Consider the following 18015-nt stretch of genomic DNA (forward strand, 5'->3'; position numbering starts at 1 on the left):
TAACTCCTTAAATATTGAGTTTAGAGCGTTTTTAGCTATTATTTGTGATCACTTTTTTAAGTGTGAATTAATCAATATTTTAAAATGGCCATAACTCCTTAAATATTCACTTTAGAGCGTTTTTAGTTATTATTTGTGATCACTTTTTTAAGTGTGAATTAATCAATATTTTAAAATGGCCATAACTCCTTAAATATTGAGTTTAGAGCGTTTTTAGCTATTATTTGTGATCACTTTTTTAAATGTGAATTAATCAATATTTTAAAATGGCCATAACTCCTTAAATATTCTCTTTAGAGCGTTTTTAGCTATTATTTGAGATCACTTTTTTAAGTGTGAATTAATCAATATTTTAAAATGGCCATAACTCCTTAAATATTCACTTTAGAGCGTTTTTAGTTATTATTTGTGATCACTTTTTTAAGTGTGAATTAATCAATATTTTAAAATGGCCATAACTCCTTAAATATTCTCTTTAGAGCGTTTTTAGCTATTATTTGAGATCACTTTTTTAAGTGTGAATTAATCAATATTTTAAAATGGCCATAACTCCTTAAATATTCACTTTAGAGCGTTTTTAGCTATTATTTGTGATCACTTTTTTAAGTGTGAATTAATCAATATTTTAAAATGGCCATAACTCCTTAAATATTCACTTTAGAGCGTTTTTAGTTATTATTTGTGATCACTTTTTTAAGTGTGAATTAATCAATATTTTAAAATGGCCATAACTCCTTAAATATTGAGTTTAGAGCGTTTTTAGCTATTATTTGTGATCACTTTTTTAAGTGTGAATTAATCATAATTTTAAAATGGCCATAACTCCTTAAATATTGAGTTTAGAGCGTTTTTAGCTATTATTTGTGATCACTTTTTTAAGTGTGAATTAATCATAATTTTAAAATGGCCATAACTCCTTAAATATTGAGTTTAGAGCGTTTTTAGCTATTATTTGTGATCACTTGTTTAAGTGTGAATTAATCATAATTTTAAAATGGCCATAACTCCTTAAATATTGAGTTTAGAGCGTTTTTAGCTATTATTTGTGATCACTTGTTTAAGTGTGAATTAATCATAATTTTAAAATGGCCATAACTCCTTAAATATTGAGTTTAGAGCGTTTTTAGCTATTATTTGTGATCACTTTTTTAAGTGTGAATTAATCATAATTTTAAAATGGCCATAACTCCTTAAATATTGAGTTTAGAGCGTTTTTAGCTATTATTTGTGATCACTTGTTTAAGTGTGAATTAATCATAATTTTAAAAAGGCCATAACTCCTTAAATATTGAGTTTAGAGCGTTTTTAGCTATTATTTGTGATCACTTTTTTAACTGTGAATTAATCATAATTTTAAAATGGCCATAACTCCTTAAATATTGAGTTTAGAGCGCTTTTAGCTATTATTTGTGATCACTTTTTTAAGTGTGAATTAATCATAATTTTAAAATGGCCATAACTCCTTAAATATTGAGTTTAGAGCGTTTTTAGCTATTATTTGTGATCACTTTTTTAAGTGTGAATTAATCATAATTTTAAAATGGCCATAACTCCTTAAATATTGAGTTTAGAGCGTTTTTAGCTATTATTTGTGATCACTTTTTTAAGTGTGAATTAATCAATATTTTAAATAAGTGTGAATTAATCAATATTTTAAAATGGCCATAACTCCTTAAATATTCACTTTAGAGCGTTTTTAGCTATTATTTGTGATCACTTTTTTAAGTGTGAATTAATCATAATTTTAAAATGGCCATAACTCCTTAAATATTGAGTTTAGAGCGTTTTTAGCTATTATTTGTGATCACTTGTTTAAGTGTGAATTAATCATAATTTTAAAATGGCCATAACTCCTTAAATATTGAGTTTAGAGCGTTTTTAGCTATTATTTGTGATCACTTGTTTAAGTGTGAATTAATCATAATTTTAAAATGGCCATAACTCCTTAAATATTGAGTTTAGAGCGTTTTTAGCTATTATTTGTGATCACTTTTTTAAGTGTGAATTAATCATAATTTTAAAATGGCCATAACTCCTTAAATATTGAGTTTAGAGCGTTTTTAGCTATTATTTGTGATCACTTTTTTAAGTGTGAATTAATCAATATTTTAAAATGGCCATAACTCCTTAAATATTGAGTTTAGAGCGTTTTTAGCTTTTATTTGTGATCACTTTTTTAAGTGTGAATTAATCAATATTTTAAAATGGCCATAACTCCTTAAATATTGAGTTTAGAGCGTTTTTAGCTTTTATTTGTGATCACTTTTTTAAGTGTGAATTAATCAATATTTTAAAATGGCCATAACTCCTTAAATATTGAGTTTAGAGCGTTTTTAGCTATTATTTGTGATCACTTTTTTAAGTGTGAATTAATCATAATTTTAAAATGGCCATAACTCCTTAAATATTGAGTTTAGAGCGTTTTTAGTTATTATTTGTGATCACTTTTTTAAGTGTGAATTAATCAATATTTTAAAATGGCCATAACTCCTTAAATATTGAGTTTAGAGCGTTTTTAGCTTTTATTTGTGATCACTTTTTTAAGTGTGAATTAATCAATATTTTAAAATGGCCATAACTCCTTAAATATTGAGTTTAGAGCGTTTTTAGCTATTATTTGTGATCACTTTTTTAAATGTGAATTAATCAATATTTTAAAATGGCCATAACTCCTTAAATATTCTCTTTAGAGCGTTTTTAGCTATTATTTGAGATCACTTTTTTAAGTGTGAATTAATCAATATTTTAAAATGGCCATAACTCCTTAAATATTCACTTTAGAGCGTTTTTAGCTATTATTTGTGATCACTTTTTTAAGTGTGAATTAATCATAATTTTAAAATGGCCGTAACTCCTTAAATATTCACTTTAGAGCGTTTTTAGTTATTATTTGTGATCACTTTTTTAAGTGTGAATTAATCAATATTTTAAAATGGCCATAACTCCTTAAATATTGAGTTTAGAGCGTTTTTAGCTATTATTTGTGATCACTTTTTAAGTGTGAATTAATCAATATTTTAAAATGGCCATAACTCCTTAAATATTGAGTTTAGAGAGTTTTTAGCTATTATTTGTGATCACTTTTTTAACTGTGAATTAATCATAATTTTAAAATGGCCATAACTCCTTAAATATTGAGTTTAGAGCGTTTTTAGCTATTATTTGTGATCACTTTTTTAACTGTGAATTAATCATAATTTTAAAATGGCCATAACTCCTTAAATATTGAGTTTAGAGCGTTTTTAGCTATTATTTGTGATCACTTTTTTAAGTGTGAATTAATCATAATTTTAAAATGGCCATAACTCCTTAAATATTGAGTTTAGAGCGTTTTTAGCTATTATTTGTGATCACTTTTTTAAGTGTGAATTAATCATAATTTTAAAATGACCATAACTCCTTAAATATTGAGTTTAGAGCGTTTTTACCTATTATTTGTGATCACTTTTTTAAGTGTGAATTAATCATAATTTTAAAATGGCCATAACTCCTTAAATATTCACTTTAGAGCGTTTTTAGTTATTATTTGTGATCACTTTTTTAAGTGTGAATTAATCAATATTTTAAAATGGCCATAACTCCTTAAATATTGAGTTTAGAGCGTTTTTAGCTATTATTTTTGATCACTTTTTAGGTGTGAATTAATCAATATTTTAAAATGGCCATAACTCCTTAAATATTGCGTTTAGAGCGTTTTTAGCTATTATTTGTGATCACTTTTTTAAGTGTGAATTAATCATAATTTTAAAATGGCCATAACTCCTTAAATAATCACTTTAGAGCGGTTTTAGCTATTATTTGTAATCACTTTTTTAAGTGTGAATTAATCAGTATTTTAAAATGACCATAACTTTTTAAATATTGAGTTTACAGCGTTTTTAGCTATTATTTTTGATCACTTTTTAGGTGTGAATTAATCAATATTTTAAAATGGCCATAACTCCTTAAATATTGAGTTTAGAGCGTTTTTACCTATTATTTGTGATCACTTTTTTAAGTGTGAATTAATCATAATTTAAAAATGGGCATAACTCCTTAAATATTGAGTTTAGAGCGTTTTTAGCTATTATTTGTGATCACTTTTTTAAGTGTGAATTAATCATAATTTAAAAATGGGCATAACTCCTTAAATATTGAGTTTAGAGCGTTTTTAGCTATTATTTGTGATCACTTTTTTAAGTGTGAATTAATCAGTATTTTAAAATGGCCATAACTTTTTAAATATTGAGTTTACAGCGTTTTTAGCTATTATTTGTGGTCACATTTTTAAGTGTGAATTAATCAATATTTTAAAATGGCCATAACTCCTTAAATATTGAGTTTAGAGCGTTTTTACCTATTATTTGTGATCACGTTTTTAAGTGTGAATTAATCATAATTTTAAAATGGCCATAACTCCTTAAATATTGAGTTTAGAGCGTTTTTAGCTACTATTTGTGATCACTTTCTTAAGTGTGAATTAATCAATATTTTAGTATGGCCATAACTCCTTAAATATTGAGTTTAGAGCGTTTTTAGCTATTATTTTTGATCACTTTTTAGGTGTGAATTAATCAATATTTTAAAATGGCCATAACTCCTTAAATATTGCGTTTAGAGCGTTTCTAGTTATTATTTGTGATCACTTTTTTAAGTGTGAATTATTCATAATTTTAAAATAACCATAACTCCTTAAATACTGAGTTTAGAGCGTTTTTAGCTATTATTTGTGATCACTTTTTAAGTGTGAATTAGTCAATATTTTATAATGGCCATAACTCCTTAAATATTGAGTTTAAAGCGTTTTTAGCTATTATTTGTGATCACTTTTTTAAGTGTGAATTAATCATAATTTTAAAATGGCCATAACTCCTTAAATATTGAGTTTAGAGCATTTTTAGTTTGCAAGTTACAAACAAATGCACAAAGTGCTTAAACCAATTATATGCAACTTGTGGCCCAACTGTATACAACCAATGTTTTTCGCCCGATGTAAAACTATTAAGAAAAGAATACGATATTTATAGATTGATAGACGTGCCTCATTGTGAAGCATACTTACAGGCACTTTATTTTATATTTCGGGCCATGGCATTTCGGGCCACTTTTATACTGGTAGTTGCAATGGTGTAATACTGGTGTTGTAACCGAAAGTAATTAAGAAAATTAATGTTATGTATTAATTTTAACTTATTTACATATATTTATTAAATAGTGTGAAAATATATCACATTAATATCTTTTTTCCTTATGCGGCTGAGGTATCAGAAATAGTGGCCCGATTTATTTTATGTTTCCGCTTAATATAGTTAGAACCAGTAAGGAAAAGTCAAAAGTCGGGCAGGGCCGACTATATGATACCCTATACCACTATGCAGGTTCTTTGCCGATAAAATTTGATAAAATTTGGCAAAGGTATTTCAGAGCTCTATAAGATAATTGCTACCAAGTACCATTGTTGTCGAATGCGTAAAATGCGGATGTGTGGAACTTAAATACCAAATCGGATGAAATATATATATATAGCTATAGCTATATCTGAACCGATTTTCTCCGAATTTAATGTGCTTGCTTCTAGTCTGAGTTTGATCGGATATGTCAAAATTTAATGTGCTTGCTTCTAGTCTGAGTTTGGTCGGATATGTCAAAATTCAGATGATTTGGACTGATATTGGTCATTTGGTGTACATATAACCCGAAATCGGTTAAGGATATATATGAGAGCTATAGCCAAATCTGGACCGATCTTGAAAAAATTTGATACACTTATTTCGAACCTGTATCTAATATTTTGTACCAAAGATTATTGTTGTGGAATGCATATTACGCTTGTGAGGGACCTTAAACCTCGAATCGGGTAAAACATATGTATGAGACCTATAGCTATATCTGAACCGATTTACACAAAATTTGAAATACTAGTTTATAGGATGAATTCAGTCGTAATTGCCAAAATTCGGTCCATTTCGGCTGATATTAGCCATTTGGTGCACAATAAACCCGAAATCGGTCGAAGATATATATGGAGTGCATATTACGCATGTGAGGGAGTTAAAACTCCAAATCGCATGATCCATACGTATATTCTTGATCAGCATAAAATTCTATGTCGATTTAGCTGTCCGTCCGTCTATGGATCACTCTAGCTTCTGAAAGAAATGAAGTAGGTTGCTAAGCTTTAACTCATATGCATATTATTTCTGCGGGACTTTTGGTATTGAAAATGGGTCACGTTTTGGTATAGCCCCCATATAACGGCACCCCCCTATATTCGGTATTTTGATGATTTTAGCGACATTATTCACCGGAATTGTTTCAAATTTGGTTTTGAAAGTTTGTAATGTATATAACAGCCTATGGCAGAAAATTGTCTATGCAGGTTCACATCTTCATATAGCCCCCATACAACTGCACCTCCCGATATTCGGTATTTTGATGATTTTAGCGACATTATTCGTCGGAAATGTTTCAAATTTGGTATTTGAAGTTCGTAATGGATACTACACCACATGACAGAAAATTGTCTGTGCAGGTTCACGTCTTCATATAGCCCCCATACAACGCCACCTCCCGATCTTCGTATGTTGAAGATTTTAGCGGCATTATTTATCGGAATTGTTTCAAATTTTGTATTTAAAGTTCGTAACGGATAATACAGCCTTACCTAAATACGATTTTTTTGTTATAGGCTGTAGTACCCATTATGAACTTTAAATACGAAATTCGTTACAATTCCGATGAATAATGTCGCACAAATCATAAAAATTCCGAGTATTGGGAGGTACCGGCATATGGGGACTATACGAAGACGTGGACCTGTACAGACAATTTTCTGTCATAGGTTGATGCACGCATTACGAACTTCAAATACGAAATTTTAAATGATTCCGGTAAATAATGTCGCTAAAATCATCAAAATACCGAATATCTGGAGATACGGTTATATGGGGGCAATACGAAAACGTGGTGCATACGAAATTTTGTTCCATAGGTTGTAGTAACCATTAAGATCTCCCAATACAACATTTGAAACGATTCCGGTAAATACTGCCGCTAAAATCATGAAAATACCGAATATTGGGAGCTACCCTTATAGGGGGGCTATACGAAGACGTGGCCCCATTACAAACTTCAAATACGAAAATTGAAATGATTCCGGTAAATACTGTTGCTAAAAATCATGAAAATACCAAATATCGGGGGGTACAGTTATGTGGTGGCTATACGAAGACGTGCACCTTTTTGCGAATTCCCAACAGGTCTCTTTAACACGTAATAAAAACTCAAAAATTTATTTATTTTATATCTATGCACATTTATTAATAAATAATTACAACAATTACATATAAAAATGCAGACTTATGGATTTCTGAATTGTGATCAGGTAAGTTTTGTGAGTTTTGGTTTTTGTTGTTGTTTTTTTCTTTTAATGAGAACAATTAAAAATCAGACTTTGTGAAATTCCCTAGCACTAAAACTAAATACTTATCGTTAACTACAAACTAGGAACACTAACAACTAATACTACTTATGGAATGGCGAAATTCTGCACCTACTACATATAGGTAATACGAATTTCGTTAGCAAAATAACGGAATATCAAATACATTCTGGCAAAGCAAAATTACATTGCAATTTTGCCAAATAGTTTGTTTTTTGTTTTGTTGTTTAGTTCCCCGTCATGGAGACCAAGCTTAGACGTCGGGGGGCCTCCGTTTGACCTTTCTTGTTGTTCTTGACAATAAGGAAACCAAGGAAACCAGCAACGATTAGCGATACTCCAGATGCAATGAAGGCACTGTCACAATGATTGGTGATGAGGGCGCCAACAATATTGGCTCCTGCTACACTGCCCAAACGACCCATCATTAGGGAAATGCAAACAGCCATGGCTCTGGAATTTGAAAAACGGAAGATTTAGTTTAAAAATATTTCCATAAATTTTTTAAGGAATAATTACCTTAAACGTGTGGGATATAATTCCACAGTGGCAGCACTCAAGACATTGATGCCCAAACCGCAGAGCAACAAGACCACATAGAGGTAAATGGCAATCATAGGTTGGTCCACAAATATCAGAACAACACCGCAGGCACCGCAGACAGCCAAGCAGACAACTAAAACGTTTGGGAAATATTCATTATTTTTATGTCCAAATTTGAATTTGAAATCACCTCGAACTTACATAATATCAAACGCTTGCCAACCTTGTTGATAATACCGCCAATCAGAGCAAATCCCACCGCATACAAAACTTCCAACGTCAACGAATGTTGATACGTGGAGATTTCCAATTTCTCATTACATTCCCCAACCAAATTTGCATCCTGTTTCAATGCCATTTCCAATTCCATTGTGGCTTTCTGTTTGGCATAGACCACCTCGCATATATAGGTCCTGTTGTTCGGATTCTCATTCATAAATTCGGCCACACTATTCAAAATCGATGGGAACCACATGTACATGCCGTTCGAGGTGCAGAAAATGAAAAATTGTATGGTACAAATAAGGATGGTAGTCCGGGCATATTGACGATTGAACAATGGCTGAGTTTGAGTCCACATCGATTTGAGTACGTTGAGTATGGGATTTGAACGACCACTTAGATCGGCTGGTGTTTGAGGTTTATTGTTGTTGCTACCGCTATCCAAATCCTCTTGGACATGGGCGATCTGGAAAAGAATGGAAATTTTGGGTAATTAATATTTGAAGAGTAGATTGATAGGTTGAGAGGTAGATAGACAGTTCTTCGGAATATAAAGACCTCTTAGAGACCTATAATGACTTGTCAGGAGACTTCCATAGACTGAAGACCGTTTGCGGATCGGTTCGTCTTGTTAGATGTATTTTATGGGTCTTCCATGGATAAAAGGACTTCTCAAGATCCATGACCTCTGTTATAGAAAGCCTTGTTGAGATTTTTGTACAGGTCTTTTATGGATAAAACCCCTTTTATAGGCCTTCGATAGATACGATGCCTTCATGGGTCTTACATACGTAAAAGATCTTCTTCATGCCTTCTATAGGTGGGAAAATTCTCCGAATATAAATACCTATTAGAGATCTTTTATGACTTTTCAGGAGACTTCCATAGACCGAAGACCTCTTGATATTATCTTGTCTATAGATAATATCACCCTTATAGGTCCTCCATAGATATAAGACCTCCCATAGCTCTTCTATAGGCAGAAGATCACTCACAGGCCTTCTATATGTAGATATCTTGTTGGATATATTTGTATGGGTCTTCCATGGATAGAAGGACTTCTGAAGATCGATTACCTCTGTTTTAGAAAGCCTTCTTGTGATTTTTTATAGGTCTTTTATGGATAAAAGACCTATAGGTCGTCAATTGGTACGATGCCTTTTATGAGTTTACTATGTACAGTAGAGCTCTCATGGGTCTTCCATAGATAAAAGCACTTCCACATGCCTTCTATAGATGGGAGAATTCTCATAGTTCTTCCGTATGTAAAGACCTATTACAGGTCTTTTATGACTTTTCAGAAGACAGAAGACCTCTTGCAGTTCATCCATAGATAGTGTCACCCTTATGGATCCTCCATAGATAGAAGACCTCTCACGGGACTTCTATAGGCCAAAGATCACTCACATGCCTCCTATATGTAGATGTCTTATTAGAGGTTCAATGTTATGGGTCTTCAATGGATAGAAGGACTCGAATATGTCTTTTATAAATAGAAGACCTCGGAGAGGCCTTCTATATATAGACGACCCTTCACAAATCTGTTTATGGAAGGTTTTTTGTACATAGGCCTTTTAAAGATCGATAATCTCTTACAGGCCTTTTATAAGATCTTATACATCTCTCCCATGTAAAGAAGAGGTCTGCAGATAAAATACCTCTCAGAAAGTGAAATACCCTTCCCATTTCTCAAATGGCCCGAAGTTCTTTTATATGAAATAATTTCTTTCAATTTACTTACCGGAAATTCCTCTTTCGCCTTTCCGGTATTGATGCTATAGATCTTCTGCAGAATCTCCACACATTTCTCCTCCTGACCCAGGCTGAGTAAAAATTTAGGACTCTCGGGAATTTTGAATAGACTGAGGCCACACAGCAAACCGGGGAGGCCACAGACAACCATAAACAACCTCCATGGCTTGTAGGTCAAACCCAAAAATGGCAATGGCAAACGCCATTCTTGATTGATGAAAATCCAGGCAATGGCAGGCATTAGCATTGCACCAACACCGAAAATAAATGCCGAACCCATTATGGCTCTCGAACGGTTCTTTTGCGTGTGGAATTCACCCAAATAGGCATAGATGGTGGCCGAGCCGCCGGAAACGCTGGAAAATTATAGAAATTTTTATTAAAAATTCCATCTTTAAGGGAAAAAAGTGATTATCTTACCATATGCCATTCAAATATCTCAGGATAACCAATGTCCAGAAATTGGTCGAAAAACTCGAGACAACTGTTATTAGAAATCCCACCAGCAATGTTGGCCGTATAACACTCCTTCTCCCCGTTGTGTCCGCCAAAAATCCCCACAGATGTGAGCTGCTAATGATCCCCGCAAATCCAATGGCACTCATTATGCCCTGTTCCTGTACCGATAAATTCAAATCACACTGTGATACGGGCAATACAAAACTTATGCCCAATGTCTCCAGCAAGACATTGGCAAGTATGAGACCACTTATCAAAATCAACAGGTAATTAAATTTGCCAAAAGCTATGGAGAGAGGAGAGAATTTGTATTATTATTTTGTTATTGTATTTTATTCATTATTATGCTTCTTACTTGTTGCCTCCAATGCAGTTTCATAATATTCGGTGCCTTTACTCAATGGTGTGGGAGTAAAAGTGCCATTGCCACCCCCTTCCACTGTGGAAACTGTGAGCTTGGATTTCTCGGCTGTAAATGAAAAGAAACATGTGTTTTTGTTATTTTTTGTGGGAATTATTTAAAAATAAATAAAAATCTAAACTAAAATCTCCTAAGTCATGGCATATTATTTGCCCTATGATCTCAAAATCGAATATGGCTTACGAAAACTTGAGTTTTTTAATTTAAAGAATCGTTTTTTAGACATTTCAATACCAAATGTGAGTCAATCGAATGTCGACTTACGTATCCCTATTTAAAATTTTCCATCCGTTAAAAAAAAAGGTGCGAACAATCTGATAAGATATATAACAATAATAGGCCTTTAATTGATTTTTAATTTGAAAAACATTTGAAAACTGATTTGAAGAAAATATAAACATAGTTATTATCAACTCATTTTTTCTCTTTTTATTTCCCACGCCCGCTCTCTCTCTCTCTCATCACACCCTTTTTTTAAACTGACTCAAACGTCAGCCTATTTTTAACCATTTACCGGGTTTTTTTTCAACTTCCTCCGGATGTTTAATATTCCCAATTTGTGACTGATTTATTATCAGCAGAACAAATTCGTTTATTATTATCAGTTGCAGATAATTTTTTCGACAATGTTATTTTTATTATCTTCTATAGATATTTTAATTTAACACATACAAAAGAAAAATCAAAATGAATTCGTGTGGCTGGCTCAAACAGTTAGCATCACCACCCACCATAGACCATGTGAGGTAAAGTGATTGCTGACGTGAAAAAGAAGAAGAAAGTAGATTCGGTAAATAAAAAGCACACGACCCAAATAAAAAACAACCTTGCCAGCCATGGAAATTCTTTAAAAAGAAAGTTTATTAAATTGAAATGTTATACCATAAAGGGAATTTATTATTAAATGGAGATATTGAATTGGTAGCTTATAAGGGGTATTTAGGAGATGGATAAGAAGCAAGCGATCGACATAAAAATTTTCGAATGTAATGGAAATCTCGGCAAAAAAAAACCTATTATTCTATATCCGAAGAAATAGGTCTCAATCAATTTGCTTTACCAAAAAAAATACCTAGGGCAGGAAAGTTAAACATAATAGGTAAAGTGAGCGCCATCTATATTTGAAATATCCTTCTATTATCCAGAAGTCAAGCAAATCCTGAAATAGGACCTTTCATTCAATGCCCGAAAAATATATTTTAATATCGTTGCGGAAAGGAAAATTGAAAATTTTTAAATCAATAGGTAAGTTCAGCGCCATCTATATTTCAAATATCCTTCTATCCTCCAAAAATAAAGCAAATCTCAAAAAACCTTTCATTCAATTCCCGAAAAATATATTTCAATATCATTGCATTCAAAAAATTCGCTACCAACGGCACAAAAGTTGAAAATGGTTAATTACATTTGGAACGCCATCTATACTTGGAAATTTTTTCTATTAAAAAGGTAGAATACAAATTTTTCATTGGAAAAATATTGGAATTACTGGCAACATTAAAATTCATATAAATTTAAAAAATTAACCTCTCTTTATCTGACCAGGAAAACTACACGACTACTTTAATATTTTTCAAGTAAAGATGGCGTTCCTATAACACATTGACAATAAGCAATGTTTCTTCTTTTCTTTTGCCCCCATCTAGTGAGAAGGTAAAGTACCTATTTCTTATTCAAAAAATATGGGAGTACTCGAGAAAATTAAAAATACAATTTGATATTTAGTCCCTTGCAACTGATTGGGAAAACACTAGAATACTTCAAGGTATTTGACGAATAGATGGCGTTTCCTTTGCACACCTGTCTAATGAGAAGGCTATGTACATATAAGAATTAATTTTGTTGGGAAAATATTGAACATTTTGTTAACATTCGAAAATACATATAAGATCTGAATGTTAGTCCCTTGAAAATGATCAGCTAAATACTCAAAGACTTCATTGTATCTAAAGTACAGATGGCGTTCTTTTTATACATTGACACAAGTAATTTTTCCTCTTCTGTGACCTTCATCAAATTATTTTATTTAAAGAAAAATGGTCTCGCACAACGTTTAATTACATATGTATATCACCTGAAGGCAACCCCTCTTGGAACTAATCAGGAATTATATTTTAAAACTTCAAGTTATTTGCAGGGTAGATGGTACTCTTTTTCAAATATTTAACTAAAAAAAAATTTATGTAAAATCTTTTTAATGTCTCATAACATAAAAATTTGTTTATGTTCTAATAGTTAGTCCTCTAGATCTAATCAGGAAAATTGCTTGAATACCTCAATGTATTTGATATGTAGATGACACTTAAATACACCCTGACAAAAAGCAACTTTAATGCCTTTTTTTCTTGAAAATAATGATGTGTAGATGGTGTTCCTATTTAACATTTTACTAAGAAAAATTGTCATTTAAACAAATCTTTTGAATATCTGATAACTTGAAAATGTATGTAAGTTCAGAAAATCAGCCCTCTACATTTTGTCAGGAAAAATATTTAAAGTTTTTAATGTATTTGAGGTGTAGATGGCGCTAAAAATACACATTGGCAAGAGGCAGCTGTTTCATGACAATATCGAAGTAGTTAATGATACTAAAATATATTATTTAGAATAAAATATTTTTAGAATTTGGCTTCTTGGAATTGATCAGAACTTTAATGTTTTTGAACCATAGATGGCGTTCCAATTACTCATTAGCTATGACAAATTTTGAAATGAAGTAAATTACCCATGAGAACTTTTCTTTTTTTTTGAAAATTTTTGGAGTAATTTTTAACTTTTAAAACATATAAGACCAGTTTGAATCTGAATTTAAATTTTTGATTTTAATCAGTTTTACAGCCACCATCAATCACACACTCCCACCACCGCCATGTATGCCTCTGTCTATCATTATGAAATCTACAGAACTTTCCATAACACAGACAACAACAAAAACATATGAAAACACACACAATCAATTATTCTCTGGGCGCTTTTTAATTGATACCGAACAATTGTGAGGAATCTTCATATAATATTGATTGCGAATCGTTCGTTTGTTTTTATTTTCTTTTATTTTAATTTGTTATGCCAAGCCCTCGACATTTCTGGAAATCTTCTTAAGTTCGATGTGTGTTTTAATGTCAGCAATTACAAATTTTATAGATATTTAAATGAGAAAATTAATTTTGACACCCAATGGACTTTTAATTAAAAATCTCACTTACGATGAGGCGCGATGGCTTTTGTATTGGAATAGTTCAGCAATAGGTGTATGTTTGTTTGTGTGTGTGCCTGTCTGAGTACTCGCTCGATATGAAGGAAGCAAATGATTTAAATTTGAATAATTTCAAATATGCCAAACAATAATATAAACAGATCAATTGCAGCGATTAATATTAATTGTTTTGTTGTGTATGCCCGGCAATTAGCACTTGTTGTGTTTATAAGGGGAAAATAACCACTTACTGTATTCATAAGAATCCATTCTTATTTTTTTTTGTTTTTTTTTTCGTGTAATCAATAATAAAAATATAACAATTTATTAATTTTTTTTGTTTTGTTTTAGATTTTAGTTCCACTCAATACTGCATTTTTCCAACAATAATCTCTGTCGTTTATTATTTAAAGATTCGCGACTTTTTTATAAATAGCTCTAATTAATTGACTAGCTCCCTCTTGTACAGATTTAAGACGTCTGATTATTTTGCACCATGGAATGCATCATTTATGATTGTCATTTCTTCATCGATGGATGATTGCAACGAAAAATGTTTATTGACATTACAATTTGATAGCCACGCCGGCATTGAGAGTAAAAATGGTATAAAGCTAAGATTTGCAGAAGAAAATTCAAAATAATTTCCGATTAAGTGACGAGAGCATCCTCAAGCTACACTTATCACCGGTAATGGTGATCAATGCAAATTTGTACTCTGATCCATAACATTGTTGAAAGTTAATTAATTTTGTGTTGTAATCCGCCACAAAAAATTAATATGTTTATATTAATAAAAAAAGAAATTTAAATAGAATGCACGGTCATTGTACTTATTTATATTTATTTATTTATTTTTATTTATTTATTTATTTATTTATTTATTTTTTTTTTTGTATTTAAATTTATTTTAAAGTCACTTGGCAGACTAAAAATTTGGTAACATTTACATCTTGTCTGGGAGATTATTATACCATTTTGAAATTTTTGTATCTTAATTAAAGAAAATAATGAACTGTTGCTCTATATTAAGCGCCTAGAATTATGCAATGTTGTCGGTGACGAATAAAGGAAATTGCCAAATATTGGCGTGCAGATGACGCTCATATTACACACAATCAAAAATCTTACTGCAAATATAGCGTATATTTAGGACTGAGAAATAAATCTGATCCCACTGCCCTCATAGGGATATAATATGTTGTTGTAATGCATATATAAGAACTTTTATGTATATAATCAAAATATATATATAAATAAAATATAGATGGCGCTTGTAACACATATAGCAAAATATAGGTGGCGTTTGTAACACATATAGCATAATATTTGCCAATTGTGTAACTTAATTATTAAAAAACCCCTATGCAACAATTATTTGGTATTCTTCTTTTAGCACCTTGAACCATACAATTTATTCAAAGGGAAATTGAGATACATTCATAAACTTTAAAGTGCAGATGGCGTTCCAAAATTAATGTGATTATTGGTCATTAAATGCCATCTAGGGACGAAAATCAATTCCTTATGAAGAAGGCTTGGTTTTTGGAAATTCTCTCTAAAAGAGTACGAAAAATACCAAAATGTACTAAAAACAACTAAAAAAGCTATAATTTCGGCCGGGCCGAAATTTGAATATCCTCTACCATTTAGAATGGATTTGGCAATTAAAAAAAATAAAATCCGTTAAATCTGAATCTGAAATCTGTTAAAATCTTAAAAATACCGAATGTAGCCCTTATATTAGGGCATATACAACGGACCTGCATTACAATATTCAAATGCGAAACTTGAAAAAATTCGGTGAATAATGTCGCTAAAATCATCAAAGTACCGAATATAGGGTTAGGTTATATAGGGCTAGGTTATATAGGGCTATAGGAATACGTGGACCTGCACAGACAATTTTCTGTCATGGGCTGTAGTATCCATTACGAACGTCAAATACCAAATTTGAAACAATTCCGGTGAAAATGTCGCTTGAATCACCAAAATACCGAATATCGGAAGGTGTCGTCATATGGGGGCTATACGAAGGTGTGGACCTGCACAGACAATTTTCTGTCTAAGGCTGTAATATCTATTACGATCTTCAAAGACCAAATTTGAAACATTTCCGGTAAATAATGTCGACTGAATCACGAAAATACCAAAAATAGGAAGGTGCCATTATATGGGGGCTATACGAAGGCGTGGACCTGCACAGACAATTTTCTGTCATAGGCTGTAGTATCTATTACGATCTTCAAAGAACAAATTTGAAACAATTCCGGTGAAAAATGTCGCTTGAATCACCAAAATACCGAATATCGGAAGGTGTCGTCATATGGGGCTATACGAAGGTGTGGACCTGCACAGACAATTTTCTGTCTAAGGCTGTAATATCTATTACGATCTTCAAAGACCAAATTTGAAACATTTCCGGTAAATAATGTCGACTGAATCACGAAAATACCGAAAATAGGAAGGTACCATTATATGGGGGCTATACGAAGGCGTGGACCTGCACAGACAATTTTCTGTCATAGGCTGTAGTATTCATTATGAACTACAAATACCAAATTTGAAACCTTTCCGGTGAATAATGTCGCTAAAATCATCAAAATACCGAAAATAGGGAGGTACCATTATATGGGGGCTATACGAAGAAGTGGACCTGCACAGACAATTTTCTGTCATGGGCTGTAGTATCCATTACGAACTTTAAATACCAAATTTGAAACATTTCCGGTAAATAATGTCGACTGAATCACCAAAATTTTCAAACAAATTGTGAATTTTGAGTGCTAAAAATGTCGAACTTAAACTGTTGGAACATATCTAAAATTTATTTTTTTTAACGAAGTAGAGGGCTCTTCCTTTTTTTTTATAATTAGCATTTATAATTTTTTTTTCCTCCATTTTCAGATCCCTGAATGTATCATCCTTAACAAAAAAGTTCCCGCCAAGATTGCAAATATTAAATGGATATGAAATTGGCAAGTCCCTTACCCTTTTCTCCAATTTTGGAAACAAATATTTTTAAATCCTGAATTTATTCTATCATTGAGAAATTGTGGCATTTATAAAAATACAATTTTTGTCACATTTTTTCTATTTCTATTTCATAACAAAAATAAATTTAATGAAAACAAACTAAATTTCCAAACTTACCACCACGAGTCACACTTTCTGGTTTGTTTTTAAATTCACACATTTTTTTTTTTTTGTTAAAAGCCGCTTTAAAGTTACAGAATACAAAAATAATCAGCTACGCTTCAACTTATTTTTCAATATGAAAAAATAATAATTTTTTCAAAAATCTTTTTTTTTTTGGATTTTTTCTGTTTACACAAAAATCACAATTTTATTTAACTTTTCAATTTGCAACATCAATAACTGTCACTTGTTTTGAAGTAGCAATTATTGTACTGATGCCTTCTGATTTTTGCGCGTTGCTGTCGTAGTTCTTCTCCCTCTAAGCAAAGCGAGTGATGAAGATGTTATACTTTTTGGATCCTCACATCGGAACTAACTGATTTTCTATGTGACAAATTAAACACTTTTATAGGCAAAAACGTCTATGGAGAAAGAGAGCGAGCAAAAACACATCCCATTGAAAGATAGCCGCAAAAAAAAACGGCGGTATTTTGATTTGATTTTGCAAAAAAGCAAAAAAACAACAAATAACGTAATCTTCGGGTAAAAGGATGGTGCAAGCGTCATTTGCTCGTTCGTACTCGAGCACTGAGATGAAAACTCAATAAACAAATTTTAAGATGAAAAAAAAATGTAAACAAAAATCTTTCACCGGCAGTTATTAAGGCATTAAAGATATAATATATTGCTAGCATCAAAACACACACACAAACACAGATAGTTATTCGTAAGGGGTAAGAGACTACATATCATTGCGAAACATAACAGAAATTCTATCAGGCCATTACCACTGTGGGCCTTTGGTTTTCTTGTGATAAGCTTTTCCGTGTCAGTAGGTAATTTGACAAGAAGTTACAAAAATTT

The 18015-nt window shown here is 31.6% G+C and overlaps 1 protein-coding gene across 1 annotated transcript; it reads right to left on the reverse strand.

Annotated features, from left to right (window-relative positions):
• Nucleotides 1-7376: 7376 nt before the first annotated feature.
• LOC101894033 (synaptic vesicle glycoprotein 2B) lies at nt 7377-17532 on the reverse strand. The gene is made up of 7 exons (XM_005183172.4): nt 17167-17532; nt 10752-10865; nt 10358-10682; nt 9927-10293; nt 8165-8651; nt 7940-8096; nt 7377-7873 (listed from the first exon to the last, which is right to left on the reverse strand). Exons 1-7 carry the CDS (start codon nt 17207-17209, stop codon nt 7648-7650), a joined length of 1719 nt encoding a protein of 572 aa, XP_005183229.1. The 5' UTR covers nt 17210-17532; the 3' UTR covers nt 7377-7647.
• Between the last annotated feature and the right edge of the window lie 483 nt (nt 17533-18015).

The sequence above is a fragment of the Musca domestica genome, unplaced genomic scaffold (genome assembly GCF_030504385.1).
Source record: "Musca domestica strain aabys unplaced genomic scaffold, Musca_domestica.polishedcontigs.V.1.1 2, whole genome shotgun sequence".
Taxonomy (NCBI): domain Eukaryota; kingdom Metazoa; phylum Arthropoda; class Insecta; order Diptera; family Muscidae; genus Musca; species Musca domestica.

What these genes read in the sequence shown, in the direction of transcription:
- LOC101894033 (XM_005183172.4), bottom strand. Translation starts at nt 17,209, where the DNA reads ATGTGTGAATTTAAAAACAAACCAGAAAGTGTGACTCGTGGTG. An exon ending in AGGCGAAAGAGGAATTTCCG is followed by an intron (nt 8,652 to 9,926) that starts GTAAGTAAATTG and finishes ATTCTTTTCCAG; the next exon opens with ATCGCCCATGTCCAAGAGGA. An exon ending in TTATATCCCACACGTTTAAG is followed by an intron (nt 7,874 to 7,939) that starts GTAATTATTCCT and finishes TTCAAATTCCAG; the next exon opens with AGCCATGGCTGTTTGCATTT.